Source organism: Stenella coeruleoalba (assembly GCF_951394435.1).
Source record: "Stenella coeruleoalba genome assembly, chromosome: 9".
NCBI lineage: Eukaryota > Metazoa > Chordata > Mammalia > Artiodactyla > Delphinidae > Stenella > Stenella coeruleoalba.
Window position 1 is genome coordinate 82,650,883 of NC_137155.1, and position 17,806 is coordinate 82,668,688.

General features: G+C 39.6%; 1 protein-coding gene across 10 annotated transcripts in view; it reads left to right on the plus strand.

Annotated features, from left to right (window-relative positions):
- Positions 1-17,806, plus strand: part of NRF1 (nuclear respiratory factor 1) — a 136,171-nt gene that overhangs the window by 32,184 nt on the left and 86,181 nt on the right. For 7 of the 10 annotated variants that reach the window (XM_079932660.1, XM_079932659.1, XM_079932666.1 and 4 more), the window contains exon 2: positions 14,522-14,753. In XM_079932660.1, coding sequence (XP_079788786.1) covers positions 14,531-14,753 — 223 coding nt within the window. In that variant the 5' untranslated portion in view covers positions 14,522-14,530. Of the gene's footprint in view, positions 1-4,738; positions 5,025-14,521; positions 14,754-17,806 lie in introns of those variants that run through there. The other 3 variants (XM_079932664.1, XM_079932665.1, XM_079932661.1) reach the window with 3 other exon arrangements.

Below are 17,806 nucleotides of genomic sequence, written 5' to 3' on the forward strand. Positions count from 1 at the left end.
GCTTTTTAGCCATCTGTATGCCTTCTTAAATATTTGTTGATTGATTGGATTATCATCCCTCTCCTTTGAGCCCCATTCTCCCTGTAATTTTCTTCCTTAGCATTTATACATTGCATTGTAGAGTCTTTGTTGCTATTATCTTGTTGATAAGAGCATGTTCTTCTCCCTCTAGCCAGTCAGTTGTTGCCAATCTGAAATGATAATAACAATTAGCATTTATTGGGGGTGGCGGGGCACTCTGCTGAGTCCTTTACTTAATTACTTCATTTTATTTAATCCTCACATTAACACTTTGAGGAAGGTATTAATACATTATCACCAGTTTATAAATAGGGTGACTGAGGCACATAGAGAGGTTGAGTATCACCGTACTAACAAATGACAGAACTGACTCTTCAGCCCAAGCTTTTAACACAGTACTGCTTACTGGTGTCCCCAGATCTTCCTGATTTTTCAAGAGAAGTCAGAAGTCTGGAACTTCTATTCTTATTTCCCTATTTTAAAATGTTGGCAATTCATTCACATTGAAAAACCGAACAAAAAAACACTGCAGACCAGTCAAAACAGGTATGAAGGGCTGCTTTGGTTTATATGGTTTTTCTCTGACTAGACCTGGAGCTGCTTATGGTCCAACCCTTAAGATCCTGGTACTCAAATGCTGGATGGATGCAGCAATCATTTCCTCTTCTGCATCACTTTCTTGCTCCACAATAAAATACAGTAAAATAATGCCTTATGTTTCTTTAGCATGTTGCAGTTACAAGGTGCTTTCATATACATTGTTTGACTTTTTTAAAAGCCTCAATTGATGTTGCCACCATCAAACTGTATGTATGTGTCCCTTAGCCCTCAGTTTCACAGTGGATCAGAAGTAAAATGCAGGAAGTAAACCAGGAAGTGATAAGTGTTAGGCTCACTGCTCAGCCTGCTTTTCAATATTAATCTGTACTGCTGTTGCCCCGCTGATCCCATTATGCACAGCTCCATGTGTGTGAAAGCATGCTTTTAAACATTCAGTGTTATTTATTTTAAATTAGTGAGACATACGCTGTCCATAAATTGTGCACAATTTATGGAAAAAACAGTCAATACTGGGGTTTGGGTTTTTATTTATTTATTTTTAAAATAAATTTATTTATTTATTTTTGGCTGTGTTGGGTCTTTGTTGCTGTGCACGAGCTTTCTCTAGTTGTGGCGAGCGGGGACTAGTCTTTGTTGCAGTGAGTGGGCTTCTCATTGCAGTGGCTTCTCTTGTTGCGGAGCACGGGGTCTAGGTGCCTGGGCTTCAGTAGTTGTGGCACGTGGACTTCAGTAGTTGTGGCTCTCGGGCTCTAGAGTGCAGACTCAGTAGTTGTGGCGCACGGGCTTAGTTGCTCCACAGCATGTGGGATCTTCCCGGACCAGGGCCCAAACCCGTGTCCCCTGCATCGGCAGGCGGCTTCTCAACCGATACGCCACCAGGGAAGCCGGGGTTTTGGCTTTTAGATCTTGACTCTTCTGCATATACTTATTTTTTATTGTTTCTAAATTTATGTAAATAATAATCTATACAAATAATAATTTATATAAATGGACTTTCATACCATTTAAAATTCATTTTAAAATAATTTTTATAAAATGGTATAATGATTACATTATAAAATGTATAAAATGTGAGCGCAGTTCTCCATTTTTTTTTAAAAAAAGTCAGTCCCTTGTCCTCCTTTTTTTTAAAAAAAAAAGTTTTGTTCCCTTTCCATCTATTGGAAGTGGGAGTGTCTAATTAGCTAGATAAACACATGTAATATGGGTGAAGAAAAACATGAAATAATTTGACTGCCCTGGTGCTCACAGAAGATAGTAGCTTCAAAAGACATTGTTTTTTGGCAACTTCACGAGTTGCATTTATTCCTGTGGCTGGGAAGCATGTTGTCAGGCCTCTCAGTCTGTAGGAACCATTCCTCAAAGCAGCTGTATCCTCTAAGGCAGTGATGGTGAGGGTTGAAGAGTGAAGGGAACGGAAGGCATGTTAGAGGGACTGGGATGGGTTACTGCAGGTGCAGTTTGAAAAATCACTGCAGTTCAGTATGCATGTTATTTTATAATACAAATTCACTGGCCCCTCAGTTAAACCCTTGGGTTGAAGATATACACATGATAGTGTGGGATAGAAGTTAACGTGCCCAAGCCAGAAGTTAACGTGCCCAAGCCAGTAATGGCTAGAGACCCACAAAGGGTGGGTCTCTGATGGAGCTGTTGGAGCACTTGATTAGAAGGCAGGGAATGTGGGTTCGAGTTTTGGTTTTGCCGCCAACTAGAGCTGTGACTTTGGGTAACTCACTTAGTCTTTCTGGGTCTCAAATTAATCTGTAAAATGAGAAAATCAGACTAGGTAGTCTCCAAGGTCTTAGGCATTTTAAGTTTGCCTCTGGTTAAAGGAAAACTCTGTGAGCAGCTGCGTCTGACTGGTTATCAAGGTAAGAAGATATATATATAGTTAGGGGATCCAAAGTGAATAATTACAGGTTTTCCAGCCAATTTTATCAGGGTATTCTTTGTGCTTCCTAACAAATTAAATAGCAGAGGAGAGTTGATGATGAAAAAAACAATGTTTCCTGCCTTTTCTCTTTCCTTTCCATCCCTAGCCCTACAGTCCAGAGACCACCTTTAAAAACCATTTCACTGGGCTTCCCTGGTGGCGCAGTGGTTGAGAGTCCACCTGCCAATGGACGGGTTTGTGCCCCGGTCTGGGAGGATCCCACATGCTGTGGAGCAACTAGGCCCATGAGCCATGGCCACTGAGCCTGCGCGTCCGGAGCCTGTGCTCCGCAAAGGGAGAGGCCACAACATTGAGAGGCCCGCGTACTGCAAAAAAAAAAAAAAAGAAAAAAGCCATTTCACTATTTCTGTTTTTAGCTTCTCTTGGAATTACTTCCATAAGGCTTAATAGTATGTGTAAACTTCTGTTTCTTGATTGATCAACTTTACACAATATCTGTGGTCTTTTTTGATATGAAAAATAAGAATTTAAGTCACTTTTTCTACTCCCTCCTTTCTCCATCTCCCATTATTTGATATTTATATTCTTTTTGAAAGTTTTAAAATAATTATCTTTATAATTATAAATGATAAACTTTTATTTTTTGATCCATCAACTTTAAACTTTCTCAACTTGCCATTTTGTAGAATGGCATTATAAGTGCTCCTGCACTACCCTCTTTCTATATTCCAGCTTCTGGGAGCCATACTCTACTTTTACATCATTAAGGTTAATATTTTTATCTTGTCTTGCATCCCACAAGTATTATGTGCTCACCTTTATGTTTAGATTACTGTTTTTATCACATTACCTTTCTGTGCCTGCATGTCCAGGCACAGAATGATTCTAGCATGTCCAGAATCATAACTATACGATCACTCAAAGTTTGTTTTTTTTTTTAAATTTATTTCATTAACTTATTTATTTTTGGCTGCGTTGGGTCTTCGTTACTGCGCAGGGCTTTCTCTAGTTGCGAGCGGGGGCTACTCTTTGTTGTGGTACACGGGCTTCTCATTGCGGTGGCTTCTCTTGTTGTGGAGCACGGGCTCTAGGCGCACGGGCTCCAGAGCGCAGTCTCAGTAGTTGTGGCGCATGGGCTTAGTGGCTCCTTGGCATGTGGGATCTTCCCGCATCAGGGCTCAAACCCATGTCCCCTGCAGTGGCAGGCGGATTCTTAACCACTGTGCCACCAGGGAAGACCTACTGAAAGTTTTATGTCTCTTAAAAGCTAAGGAAATAATTGGGTATGTACTTAAAGACTTAACTTAGTAAACTATTCATTTACTCATTTATTCAACAGATATTTATTGAATATCAAACTTGTCATCACAGTGGTATTTATAATAGTGAAATATTGGAAACAACCTAAATGATTTAACTTTAGGGAATTAGTAAAATACCTACTGTACATTTTTATAGGGAATGCTCTGTAAACATTAAAAAATGATGTAAAATGTTAATAACATGAAAATTTCTGTTCTATATTAAATTTTAAAATATTTCTACAACAGTATATACACAACAGCCTCACTTTTGTTTTAAAAAAAAGCATCTAAGAAACTCAGGGGGAAAATGCTAGAAGCATGTATACCAAATTGTTAATTTGGTAATGTAGCTATCTCAGGTGGTGGTGATTTCTGTTTCTTTTTTGGTTTTTTCTGACTTGTATTTTCTCATTTACCCAAAAAGAACATGTGTCACTTTTATGATAATACATTTTTTAAACTAAAGATAAAAAATTAGAATTGCCAGTCATAGTTTTTCTTGGAATACTGATGTTAAACTAATCTAGGAGTACCTGATAAGAATTCAGTAAATATTTGTGGAATGAATGAATGATTGAATTGCAGAAATTCCTAGATCCATAGTATTGACACTTATACATTCATAATATTATCCAGAAATATTATCCTAGTTCAGTTATCTCAAAAGAAAAATCATGTATTGAAGAATCTAAGAAACAGCTTTAACTGAATGTTGGTTGTATAAAGGCAAATCCAGCAGGATTGAGGCCCACCACAGAAGCAGCCAGGCAACAATGCTACATTTCACAGTAAGCAGGATCTGAATAAAAGTGTCCTTTGTGCTCATGAGATTGAGGGGTGAGTCTTGGGGCAATTTATGTTATTTCTCCTTAATGGAAATTGAGGGAGCCTCTAATCCTGCTATCACATGACAGCTCCTTATTTTTTGGTGATTTGGGGAGCAGCTGTGGAGAAATGATTTTTCTGCAAAGAGAACCAGCTGCATTCTTACCCATTTGCAAATGCCTAGGCATTACTAAACTTCCTATCCACCATGTTTCTGATCCAGGGATAGCTTCTGCAACTTACCTGCTTTTTGTTTATATTTGTAGCTGTTAATAAGCATCTGAATATTTGAGAATGCATTTTCTAATCATTTTTATCATTGTCATCAACATTCATTAGGTACCTTCTCACTCAGGGCACTGTGACAGACACAGGGTTGTAAGCTGTAATGTGGAGACCACTTTTCTCTTTGGCAGGTGGGTCAGCATCAGTGTTCTTAGAATCACTTTATTTTTAGAAGGTTAAATTACAGTGTAAAGAAAGATTCTGGTGTAAAGGCAGCTGAGAGCTGTTCCTTTGGTCCCCAGACTCCTCCTGAGTCTGGGTGTTCATTCATGTCCTCTTGCTGTGCCATGTGCTTTCACAAGCTGTTGCCTCAGCCTGCAGTCTCCTTTCATTGTGGCACCTGACGAACTCCTGGCTAAAGACTCTGTCCTCCTTTTCTTTCTTTTTTTTTTTTTCAATTTATTTATTTTTGGCTGCATTGGGTCTTCATTGCTGCGTGCGGGCTTTCTCTAGTTGCGGTGAGCGGGGGCTACTCTTCGTTTTTTGTGCGCGGGCTTCTCATTGAGGTGGCTTCTCTTGTTGCAGAGCACGGGCTCTAGGCACGCGGGCTTCAGTAGTTGTGGCTCACGGGGTCTAGAGCGCAGGCTCAGTAGTTGTGGTGCACAGGTTTAGTTGCTCCGCAGCATGTGGGATCTTCCCGGACCAGGGCTCGAACCCATGTCCCCTGCGCCGGCAGGCAAGTTCGCAACTACTGTGCCACCAGGGAAGCCCCTGTCCTCCTTTTCATGGTACCTACTCGATGTCCTTGTAGTCCTCTCTTCCCAGTGCTCCTTTAGCCCTTGGTGATATTATCACTCGAATATGATTTTTTTATTTTTTAAGGAAAAGGCTTTTTTATTTTATTTTTTAAAATTTATTGGCCATGCCGCATGGCATGTGGGATCTTAGTTCCCCAACCAGGGATTGAACTCTCGCCCCCAGCATTGGAAGCGCAGAGTCTTAACCACTGGACTGCCAGGGAAGTCCTGGAAAAGGCTTTTTTAAAGGCAAAAGCCTTCTAAGTTAACTTTATCAATTTGTACTTATTTTTTTTTTAAGCTCTTTTAACCCAGGATCTTTAAGAAATACAGTCAGGGAATTGGGTAGGCAGGGTTTCTATAATGAGTAAAAGAAAGCTTTACTTTTGATTGTGAACACCTGCAGGGTGAGGGAGAGACACGGACAGTCTTTTCTCCTATCTTTGCAGTGTTGAATTTTCACCAAGGGATGGATTTGCTTGAAATATTGTATGAACCTACTGTATTAGAAATTTCTTTAACAACAATTAGAAACAAGTAATTTCAAAACTTACAACTAGAATGTAGAAGAACTGCACTGTTCATTGTGATAGTCACAGCCACATGTGGCTATTTATATTAAAATTATTTAAACCTAAGTAAAATTTTAAAATGTAGTTCCTTAGTCGCAGTTGTCACATTTCATGTCAGTAGCCACATTGGTTGGTGGCTGCTGTTTGGCACAGTGCAAATTTAGAACATTTCCATCATCACAGAAATTTCTATTGAACAGTGCTGATCTAGAGCCTATAGGAGAGTTGATGTATTTTGAAGTATTTGGTGAAGTAGATTGACCTAACTATTTTCTGTGGAAGGATGTTTATTCCAGTTGAAGAATTTTAAGCAGCTTGAAATTCCCTGTGCTTTCTTTACATTTTTCTTTGGTTGTGGCACCCTCTAGTGTTTCAGCTTTGGTATAGCTATATCATCATGAAATAACCTATTTGTGATTTGAGTCCAAGAACGTTGAAATATTTTGGAAAATTTTGTGTGTATATGCATTTTTCTAGGGAGGAGTTCTGTAGCTTTCACACATCCTCAAAAGGGTCTGTACTTCAGAAAGTAACTATGTTCTGATACAGGTCCTTGTATGGTCAAAACTAGTTTGTGATTTATAAGCATTTTTTCTCCCAATGTATAAATTTTTTTCTCCCAATTTATAAGCATTTTTTTCTCTCATGTAACTTTCCCTTTGACATTTCTATGCTTTATCTGTCTTTATGTGGAATAGTACTACCACTAGTAATAGGTTACACTTATCTAGCACTTATTATATACATGTCCTGTTTTAATCCCTTTTATGTGGTGAAACGAAAGCATAGGAGTCAATTGGGACTTGTCTAAGGTGGTAGTGAGTGGCAGAGCAAGGATTCGAATCCAGTACTATGGCTCCAGAGTTTGCACTCTTAACCACCCTGCTATGGAAGTGAGGATAAGCCTTTAAGCAGGAATGAGGTGGGTTGGAGAGGACACTTTGCATACTCTTGGCATGCTCTTGTACTAGATTCTTTGGGCCTAGTTGTATAATAAGAAAACAAAACTCTAAATCTCTGCAAGCCACACTGGAAATTATAGTTAGTACCTACTATTGATTTTCAGCAGATATGCATAGATCTCTCCATATAGTCTGCCAAGAACTTAGAGTGGTAGATGAAGGTCAAAGCTGCCATTGCTACCACAATTTTCTTTGGTTTGTCCAAATATCAGACCCCGTATATTCATTGAATAATATGAAAAATCTTTTTGTGATTGTTTGTCACTATTATTTCCATAAAAAAGCACTTATTTTATTACTGTGATGTTGATTTTGTGGTTTGCTGGAATGTTAGACTTATTAAGTATCTTATTTAAAGAGCAGGTAAGACAGACTCATAAACAGATCAAAGTTTGTGTTTGTATATCTCCTACTTCTTTTTCTGTCTGTACCCCCTTCTCACTTCTGTGTCCCATTTCTCTCTTCCTGAGGCATTTTATACTCTCTAACTTAGCCTCTTTTTAATGATTAATCAAACTCAAGGTTTTGTATTCAACTTCCATTGGCATATGGAAACAAACCCTAGTGGTAGCCTTATAAAAATGTCCTTAGAATCACTTTACTGATAGTATAAAAATGTCAATACATTTTATTGTATTGACTTATATAAATCAATGTAAAGTTTTGCTGCTTACCAGCACTCTATGAGTAATTTCAAGAAAGGTACATATTTTCTTCCCTTTGTTATCAGTCAGTAAACCATGTGAGGTACTTCAGAGAATGTAATTGGTTACACAGGTGTTGGAAGACTAAAAGAGCAAAAGTAATCCAGATTTTAATAACCACCCCTTGGGCTGGGGGAATGGAATAGAAGAACCTAGGAGTTCGGAGGGGCCCCCACACAGCAGGTAATCTCACCTCCACGTGGATGCCAGGCAGCTGGTACTCAACCAGCAGGGGAGAAGAGACACAGCTGGAGTCGGCACATGAGGCTGTCCTCTCTTGTTGGAGCAACTTTAATAAGAATGAAAACATCAAGAAAATCTCTTCTCCCCGCCTCTTCCCATCTTAACCTGTTGCCTCCCCCTGGTAAAACCTAACGTGAAGCTGGCAGACAAGTCTGGTAAATAAGGTTGGCTGACCCAACCCAGAGATGGCTATAGAGCAGTTCAGAACAAGTATAGAATAGAGGGCTTGGAAGCTGAGAGATGAGATGAATGGCCAGCACAACCTTATGGGAGAATTGTGGAAACTGTAATTGCCTGGGTCTAGCTTTACTAAGTATAATGTGCAGCCAGTTACCCGCAAGCATTTATTAAGGAACAAATTATGATGGCTGCTGTTCATAGAGACTTTATGTACCCAGGCCCTGCCTTCAGTGAACTTAGAATATTGTTTTCACAAAACCATTCACTCACACTCAAATCATTATGAAGTTGTGTGGTAAAGCTTGTTTTTCTCACATATTGTATAAAAGCATTATTATTAACTGGGTTTCTTGGGTTGTTATTAATATTAATGAACATTTATAAATTTTATCAACATTGGAATGAAAAATATTATGTGATTGCAGTCATAAATTAGTTTTAGATGCTCCAAATTAGGAAGTTAGCCTCACTCAAGGCAAGACTATTTCTAAACTTTCTTGTGCAGTTTTTGTTTGTTTTTTATTTTTGGCTGCATTGGGTCTTCATTGCTGCGCGCAGGCTTTCTGTAGTTGCGGCGAGCAGGGACTACTCTTAGTTGCGGTGTGCGGGCTTCTCATTGCAGTGGCTTCTCTTGTTGCGGAGCACGGGCTCTAGGCACCCAGGCTTCAGTAGTTGTGGCTCGTGGGCTCCAGAGCACAGGTTCAGCAGTTGTGGCTCACGGGCTCAGTTGCTCCACGGCATGTGGGATCTTCCCAGACCAGGGCTTGAACCCATGTCCCCTGCATTGGCAGGCGGATTCCTAACCACTGCGCCACAGGGAAGCCCCTGTGCAGTTGTTTTAAAGTTTTTCCTGCTCTGGTGAAATTTTGACCTATTACCCGTTGTCTGCCCGAGAATCAAATATTTCTTTGGCTTTGGGCTTTTTTGGGAAAGGCTGTTGTGTTGAGTAAAATTTCTATCCTAGTTATGAAATTTAGATTCTGGACATGTCTAGGAATTAAGTTGAGCCTCTTGGTTTTCCTGTCCCTCGTTTTGGCTGTAGACACTGTCTTGCTCTGAGACTTTCCCGTAGGCGGTTCTTGCAGCTTTTCTTTTGATATGGTAATGCTATTGATGAGACTAAGGCTTTCTCTTACTTTTAGTTATACCTTGATTGAGTATCCTGAACTGCTCTTCCAACTTTGATTTTTAAAATACTCTACACTTAATCTCATTATGTGTGGATTAGACTAAATTTAGCGCCCTTAGATATTTTATCCAAATTCCAGTAGCTCCTTAGGTATTGTTGACTATAGCTACCAGCGTGCTCCTGACCAGAAAATCTGTTTTTCTGAGTTCTCTTCCATTAATTATCTTTAGTCCCACGCCTGCTGGTCGATAATGGCAAAAGTAGGAACTCCTCTGTACAAAACTGCCCCTCCTCCGATCCCTTATAGATCATATATTAAAGAAGAACCTTTAGATGAAGTATTTGTTGCATCCCAGGTGATGATCCAGGCTAAGAAACAGGTTTTAGTAAAATTGCTACCATGTTGTTATTGTTTGGGGGAATGATTTTTTTTAAATGGAGTGTTGACTAATCTGCTGAACATCACTGGTTCCAGATAATAGACAGATATGCCTTTTTATTTGGATGTGATGTTTAGAATCACAGTTCATTACATGTTGCCCGGGCATTCATCTTGCTTTTCATATCTGTTCAGAGGAATCATTGTCGGGTCCATTCTCCATTTTGTGCACTCTCATAAAATTATGTTAGGGGCATTGGTTCCCTATAATTTCCTTATTTTAATGTTTTAGAGAGTGGTATTTGAGCCGTTGGAATTAATAGAATAAAGAAAGGTTTTTTAGATGCCTGACTCAAAATCTTTTGCACACAATTAAGAAAACCATATCCTCAGAGATGGATGTCTAATTTAAAGATGAGGAAATTGAGGCTCAGTCCTTCAAAAGTGGCCGTACCATTTTGCATTCCCACCAGCAATGAATGAGAATTCTGTTCCTCCACATCCTCATCAGCATTTGCTGGTGTTGGTGTTTTGGATTTTAGTTATTCTTGATGGGTGCAAAGTGTTATCTCATTGTTTTAATTTGCAATTATCTAATGACATATGATGCTGAACATCTTTTCACATACTTTTCATAGGTGTGTCTTCTTTGGTGAGCTGTCTTATTCAGGTCTTTTGCCATTTTTTAATTGGGTTGTTTGTTTTCAATATTGTTCGGTTTTAAGAGTTGTATTTTGGAACATAGTCTTTTATCAGATGTGTCTTTTACAAATATTTTCTCCCAGCCTGTGACTTGTCTTCTCATTATTTTTATAGTGTCTTTTGTAGAGCAGAAGAAGTTTTTAATTTTAATGAAGTCTAGCTTTTCAGTTCTTTCTTTCATGGATCGTGCCTTTGGTGTCATATCTAAAATGTCATCACCATACCCAAGTCATCTAGGTTTTATCCTGTGTCATCTTCTTGGAGTTTTATAGTTTTGCGTTTCACACTTAGGTCTATGATCCATTTTGAGTTACTTTTTGTGAAAGGTGTTAAGTCTGTGTTTAGATTCATTTTTTTGGCAGGTGGATGTCCAGTATTCCAGCACCATTTGTTGAAGACACTATCTTTGCTCCATTGTATTGCCTTTGCTCCTTTGTCAAAGATCAGTTGACTGTATTTATGGGGATCTATTTCTGGGCTCTCGATTCTGTTTCATTGATCTGTTTGTCTATTCTTTTACCAGTACCACACTGCCTTGATTACTGTAGCTTTATAGTGAGTCTGAAGTCAAGGAGTGTCAGTCTCCCAGCTTTATTCCTCTCCTTCAATATTTTATTAGGGACTTCCCTGGTGGCACAGTGCTTGGGAATCCGCCTGCCAATGCAGGGGACACAGGTTCGATCCCTGGTCCGGGAAGATCCCACATGCTGCCTGTGCCACAACTCCTGAGTCTGTGCTCTGGAGCCCGTGAGCCCCAACTACTGAAGGCCATGTACTTAGAGCCCGTGCTTTGCAACGAGAAGCCACTGCAATGAGAAGCCCACACACGGCAAGGAAGAGTAGCCCCCGCTCACTGCAACTAGAGAAAGCCCACGTGCAGCAACAAAGACCCAACGCAGCCAAAAATAAATAAATAAATAAATAAAATATTGTATTAGCTATTCGGGGTCTTTTGCTTCTCCATATAAACTTTAGAACTAATTTGTCAATATCCATAAAATAACTTTCTGGGATTTTGATTGGGATTGCATTGAATCCATAGATCGTTAGGAAGAACTGACATCTTGACATTATTGAGTCTTCCTATCCATGAACTGGAATATCTGTCTATTTTAGTTCTTTATTTCTTTCATCAACGTTTTATAGTTTTCCTCATGATTTTGTACGTTATGTGAGATTTATACCTACGTGTTTCATATTTTTGGTTGATAATGTAAATGGTAAATTCTATTGTTCATTGCTGGTATATAGGAAAGCAGTTGGCTTTTGTATATAAACTTTGTATCCTACAACATTGCTATAATTACTTACTCGTTCCAGGTTTTTTTTTTAATTGTTATTGATTCTTTTGGATTTCCTGCATAAACAATCATGTCATCTGTGAACAAAGACAGTTTTATTTCTTTTTCTTGTCTTACTACATTGGCTAGGAATCCCAGTACAATGTCAAAAAGGAGTGATGAGAGGGGACATCCTTATCTTGTTTCTCATCTTAGCGGGAAAGTTTCTAGTTTCTCACCATTAAGTATGATGCTAGCTGTAGATTTTTTGTAGATTTTTTTCTTATCAATTTGAGGAAGATCCCCTCTCTTCCTAGTTTCCATTTCTTCCTTTTTAAGGCTGAGTAACATTCCATTGTATGTATGTCCACGTTTTGCTTACTAATTCATCTGTTAGTGAATAGCTGGATTGCTTCCACCTTTTAGCTATTGTGAAAATGCTGCTATGAACATTGGTGTACAAATAGCCCTTTGAGACCCTACTTTCAGTTCTCCCAGCATAGCATCCAGAAGTGGAATTGCTGAATCATATGGTAATTCTTCTTAAACTTTTTTGAGGACCAGTATGCATAGTTTGATATAAAAGGATGTTCACTTCACTGCTGTTCACAATACCAAAAATTTGAAAGCTGCCTTCCTATATATCAGTAGGTGATTGGTTGCATAATTATTGCACATCGATACAGTGAAGTGTTCTTTGGCTATTTAGAAAGATCTGGTAGATTTGTATGTTTTGACATGTCAAAATGTCCAGATAGGGCTTCCCTGGTGGTGCAGTGGTTGAGAGTCCGCTTGCTGATGCACGGGACACGGGTTCGTGCCCCGGTCTGAGAAGATCCCACATGCCGCGGAGCGGCTAGGCCTGTGAGCCACGGCCGCTGAGCCTGCGCGTCTGGAGCCTGTGCTCAGCAGCAATGGGAGAGGCCACAACAGTGAGAGGCCCGCGTACCGCAAAAAAAAAAAAAAAGTCCAGATATATTGTCAAAGAATAATATATGTATTGCGAACCTCTTTTTATTTTAAATCATATGTATGTACGTATGCTTCAAAAAAATTTTTAAGGTTAATATACTTCTCTGTAGGTTAGGGAGGAAGAAGAGGGGACAGATCATAAGTACACTAGGAGAGCAAACCTTTATCTTACTACTGCATCATTTCAGGGTTTATAAGAAACACAGTTCTATAAGCAGAAAAACCAATTTGAATAATCACATTTTGGGGACAAAATGTTTAACTCCCATTTGTGTTTGAAATATAAAGAAAATGTTAAGTATTTTACTTACTGTTTTTTGGGGGGTCTTTTTGGTTTTTTTTTTTGCGGTACGCGGGCCTCTCACTGTTGTAGCCTCTCCCGTTGCGGAGCACAGGCTCCGGACGCGCAGGCTCAGCGGCCATGGCTCACGGGCCCAGCCGCTCCGCGGCATGTGGGATCTTCCCGGACCGGGGCACAAACCCATGTCCCCTGCATCGGCAGGCAGACTCCTAACCACTGCGCCACCAGGGAAGCCCTTACTTACTGTTTTTATGTCCACAGTGTCATATGCTAGTCACCAGGATCTTTTAAATATCTTTTTTATCATTATATATAATATCAAGGATATTTATTGTTTTGTGACTTGAGGTATAAAATTAGCACAATGAATTTCCATCTGGTTGAGACAGACTGTCACTTGATTTAAGCAAATACACAAAAACCCACATTTCCGAAATAATGCCGTTCCTGAGTAAGAAGGGGAACTTGCATTTGATTCCCAGTCCAACTGCATAGTAGAATAAATCCTGCACCAGCAGCAACACTTGTAAATTTGTGAAAATGAATTTTATCTTTCCTTAAAAAAATAAAATTTTTAATCCATCACACTTTCTTCCCTCGCCCTTTAGTTTTTTGTTTTGTTTTGTTTTGTTTTTGCGGTACGCGGGCCTCTCACTGTTGTGGCCTCTCCCGTTGCGGAGCACAGGCTCCGGACACGCAGGCTCAGCGGCCATGGCTCACGGGCCCAGCCTCTCCGCGGCATGTGGGATCTTTCCGGCCCGGGGCACGAAGCCGTGTCCCCTGCATCGGCAGGTGGACTCTCAACCACTGCGCCACCAGGGAAGCCCAGCCTTTAGTTTTTGATAAATGATAAAAATGAGCCAGTTATCAGAGAAGAAATAGTTCTTACTTCAAAAGATAAACCAACACAAAAAATAAGTTGCTGGTTCCTAATAGGAAAAATACATTTTAATAATTGTGCGACGAGAAGCTGCTTACGTACACATTGCAGATCAAATATTTGGAGTTAAGATGTCAGTCACATAGGTGGGTGATTGTAACTTTATTGCCATTAAAAGATTTCAAATTGCATTCGTGCTTCTGTGTACACATAATGAAAAATGGGCAAAATAATGAAGATTGATAATTCCCTGCGTCTGCTGTCTAATTCTGCTGTCTGCTCTTCTACGATGCCGCGTCTCTAATTGTACACAGTTAGTGATAGCTAGGAGTATAAAGTTGTCGCCCATCAATAAAAATCACACAGTTGGTTAAAAAAAAACTATCAAAATAGTTTCACACAAGGAAAATATTCTATTTTTATGTCATTGGAATGATGCTCCCCATTTCCTACGACTTGGTGTGGTGAGGTATGTAGTAAAATCAAAGGCATGTCAGAGTTCCTCTGCTCTTGAGGAAAATATCTCTTATTTTAAGCATTGGAATATATTACACACTGAATCCTGTTCTTTGCCTTTTTTCTGACAGTAGATCTTCATGGAGGAACACGGAGTGACCCAAACTGAACACATGGCTACCATAGAAGCCCATGCAGTGGCCCAGCAAGTTCAGCAGGTCCATGTGGCTACCTACACTGAACACAGTATGTTGAGTGCTGATGAAGACTCACCTTCTTCTCCTGAAGACACCTCGTATGATGATTCAGACATACTCAACTCCACAGCGGCTGATGAGGTAACAGCCCATCTGGCTGCTGCAGGTAATGTTTGTATTGGAAGCTCTTCATTTTTGGCTTAACTCTGATACTGTGCTTATCTGAAAGAACCTAGGATACAGGCACTCACATTTATTGTCATCATATCTTCATGATTTCTTTTTAAGCCTTAAATTTATAACTTGTACGTGTATTACACTGAGACTTAAGTTGCAGACTCACGTACTATTAGTGATAAAAACTTTGGTTTTGTTTTTTCCTCCATTCCAGCACTCTTTACTTTTTTAAAAAAATTCATTCATTTATTAATTAATTTTTTTTTATGGCTGCATTGGGTCTTCATTGCTGCACGCGAGCTTTCTCTGGTTGCCACGAGCAGGGCTATTCTTCGTTGTGGTGCATGGGTTTCTTATTGCAGTGGCTTCTCTTTGTTGCAGAGCACAGGCTCTAGGTGCGTGGGCTTCAGTAGTTGTGGCATGCGGGTTCACTAGTTGTGGCTCACAGGCTAGAGCGCAGGCTCAGTAGTTGTGGCGCACGGGCTTAGTGGCTCTGCAGCATGTGGGATCTTCCCAGACCAGGCCTCGAACCTGTGTCCCCTGCATTGGCAGGCAGGTTCTTAACCACTGTGCCACCAGGGAAGTCCCCACTCTTCACTTTTAACTCAAGCATTTAGTCCATTTACATTAAATGTAATCACTGATATATTTGGGTTTAAATTTATCATGTTTACTATATGCTTTCCCTTTGTCTCACTTGTTCTGTTTACTTTTCCTTCAATTTTCTTTTGGAGTGATTGAAAAGTTTTTGTTTCATTTTTTTCTTGTTAGTTTGGAAGTTATGCATACTTTTGCTATTAGTGGTACACCTAGAAATATACACCCTTCACTTATTTCAGAGTCTTATGTAAATGGTACTTTTGTTCTTTTTAGGGATAATGCAAGTTTCTTAGAACACTTGAATTTCATTCCCCTGCTTCTGACCTATATGCTGTTGTTGTTCTGTGTGTTAATTCTTTGTATATTTTAAGCCCTATACGACATTATTTTTGTTTTATACATAGTCAATGTTAATTTTCCCCCTTATATCCCACTTGCCTTCTGAGAATTTTTCTTCTGCCTAAAGATACCATTTTATTTCCTTCAGCGTGGTTCTGCTAGTAGTAGAGTCTCTTAGTTTTTGCTTACCTGAGAATGTCTTTATTTAACCTTCAGTCTTGAAGGATGGTCTCCCTAGGTGTGGAATTCTAGGTTGGCAGTTATTTTCTCTCCTCATATTGAAGATGCTCTTCCACTGTCTCTGGTTTCCATTCTTGCTTTTGAGCATTCAGCTTTTTCATTCTAACAGCTGTTCCTTGGAAGGTTATCTCCCACACAGACCCCTCCTCCACTGCTTTTAAGATTTTCTCTGTCTTTAGTTTTTGTGATATAGCTGGCTCTGGATTTCTTCTCATTTATTCTGTTTACAGTTCCTTTAAACATCTTGAATCTTTGGATTGATGTCTTTCATCAATCCTGGAAAATCTTAGCCATACATTTTGCTTCAGTTTTGCGTCCCCTCCATTCCGTCTCTTTTCCTTCTTTGACTCCAATTAAATATATTAGTCTTCATATTGAAGCCTTTATGTCTCTTTCCTTCTGTTCTGTATTACTACCCTTTTGTCTCTTCATGCTTCATTCTATGTAGTTTCTGCAGACGGTCTTCCAGTTTATTAATTTTTTTCTTCAGCTATGTCTAAGGTGATTTTAAGTCTGTCCATTGAGTTATTAGTTTTGGTAATGGTTTTGTTTTCTAGTTTTAGAATTTCTAGTGTTTTTTTTCTCCCTCCCAAATTTGCAGTATTACAGTTTTCAGTTATTATAGAAAAAATATTTTTTTTTGTTAATATCTATGAGAAAAGTAAGAGTTATGATTTTACAGGCCATTTAGTCATTTTACTTTCTGAAGTGCCTATGGGTCTGTTCCTGTGATATGTTACTAGTGCTGTTTCTTGTTCATGTTGGTTTTTCTCTTCACATATTGGTTATATTTGGATGAATGCTGGATGTGTGTGTGTTTGGAAAACCATTTTCAGAAATAATTTGGGAACTAGAATAATATTATCCGCCTCTAGAGAAGATTTTTGTTTGCTTCTACCAAATGCCTGAGGGCACTAGCAATCCTGGATCATCTTAATCCAATTTAAGGTTTTGAGGTTTTCTTTTTCTTTTTTTTTTTTTTTTGTGGTACGCAGGCCTCTCACTGTTGTGGCCTCTCCTGTTGCGGAGCACAGGCTCTGGACGTGCAGGCTCAGCGGCCATGGCTCACGGGCCCAGCCGCTCTGCGGCACGTGGGATCTTCCCAGCCGGGGGCACGAACCTGTGTCCCCAGCATCGGCAGGCAGACTCTCAACCACTGTGCCACCAGGGAAGCCCAGGTTTTGAGGTTTTCTTCTGGGCCTCTAAATGACTTAAAGCTGAGTGATACTTTGTGTCATTCTCTTTGCTATTTACATTGTATATTAAGCACTGTGTGGAAGACTACATGTAGACCATGCTTGGATGGGTCTAATATTGTATAAGGAACACTGATGTTAGAAGATATTTAGGAAAAGCTGGACAGGAAATCAATGATCAGAAATGGCCAAAATACTACATTTTTTTTAGTTTATGCTGTATTTAAGGTGAAGAAGACAGCTGCAATGAAAATAAACTTATTCCTATCAGGTGTTATCTACTGTGTATTTCTGGAATGGTGAATTTAAAAATAAGGCTTAGTGACAAAACACACATAAACTGTTTGTGAAATATTTGTTTTGAAATTTTTATACTTCCCAGAAGAGGGCATCCTAACACAATAAATCCAGTTCAACTTCTTTCCTAGGATGGAAGATGCTTTTGAGGCACAGTTTTGCGACATTACTGTACTGCACTGTCATAGTTTTTTTTTTTTTTTTTTTTTTTTTTTTTGCGGTATGCGGGCCTCTCACTGTTGTGGCCTCTCCCGCTGCAGAGCACAGGCTCCGGACACGCAGGCTCAGCGGCCATGGCTTACGGGCCCAGCCGCTCCGCAGCATGTGGGATCTTCCCGGACCGGGACACGAACCCGTGTCCCCTGCATCG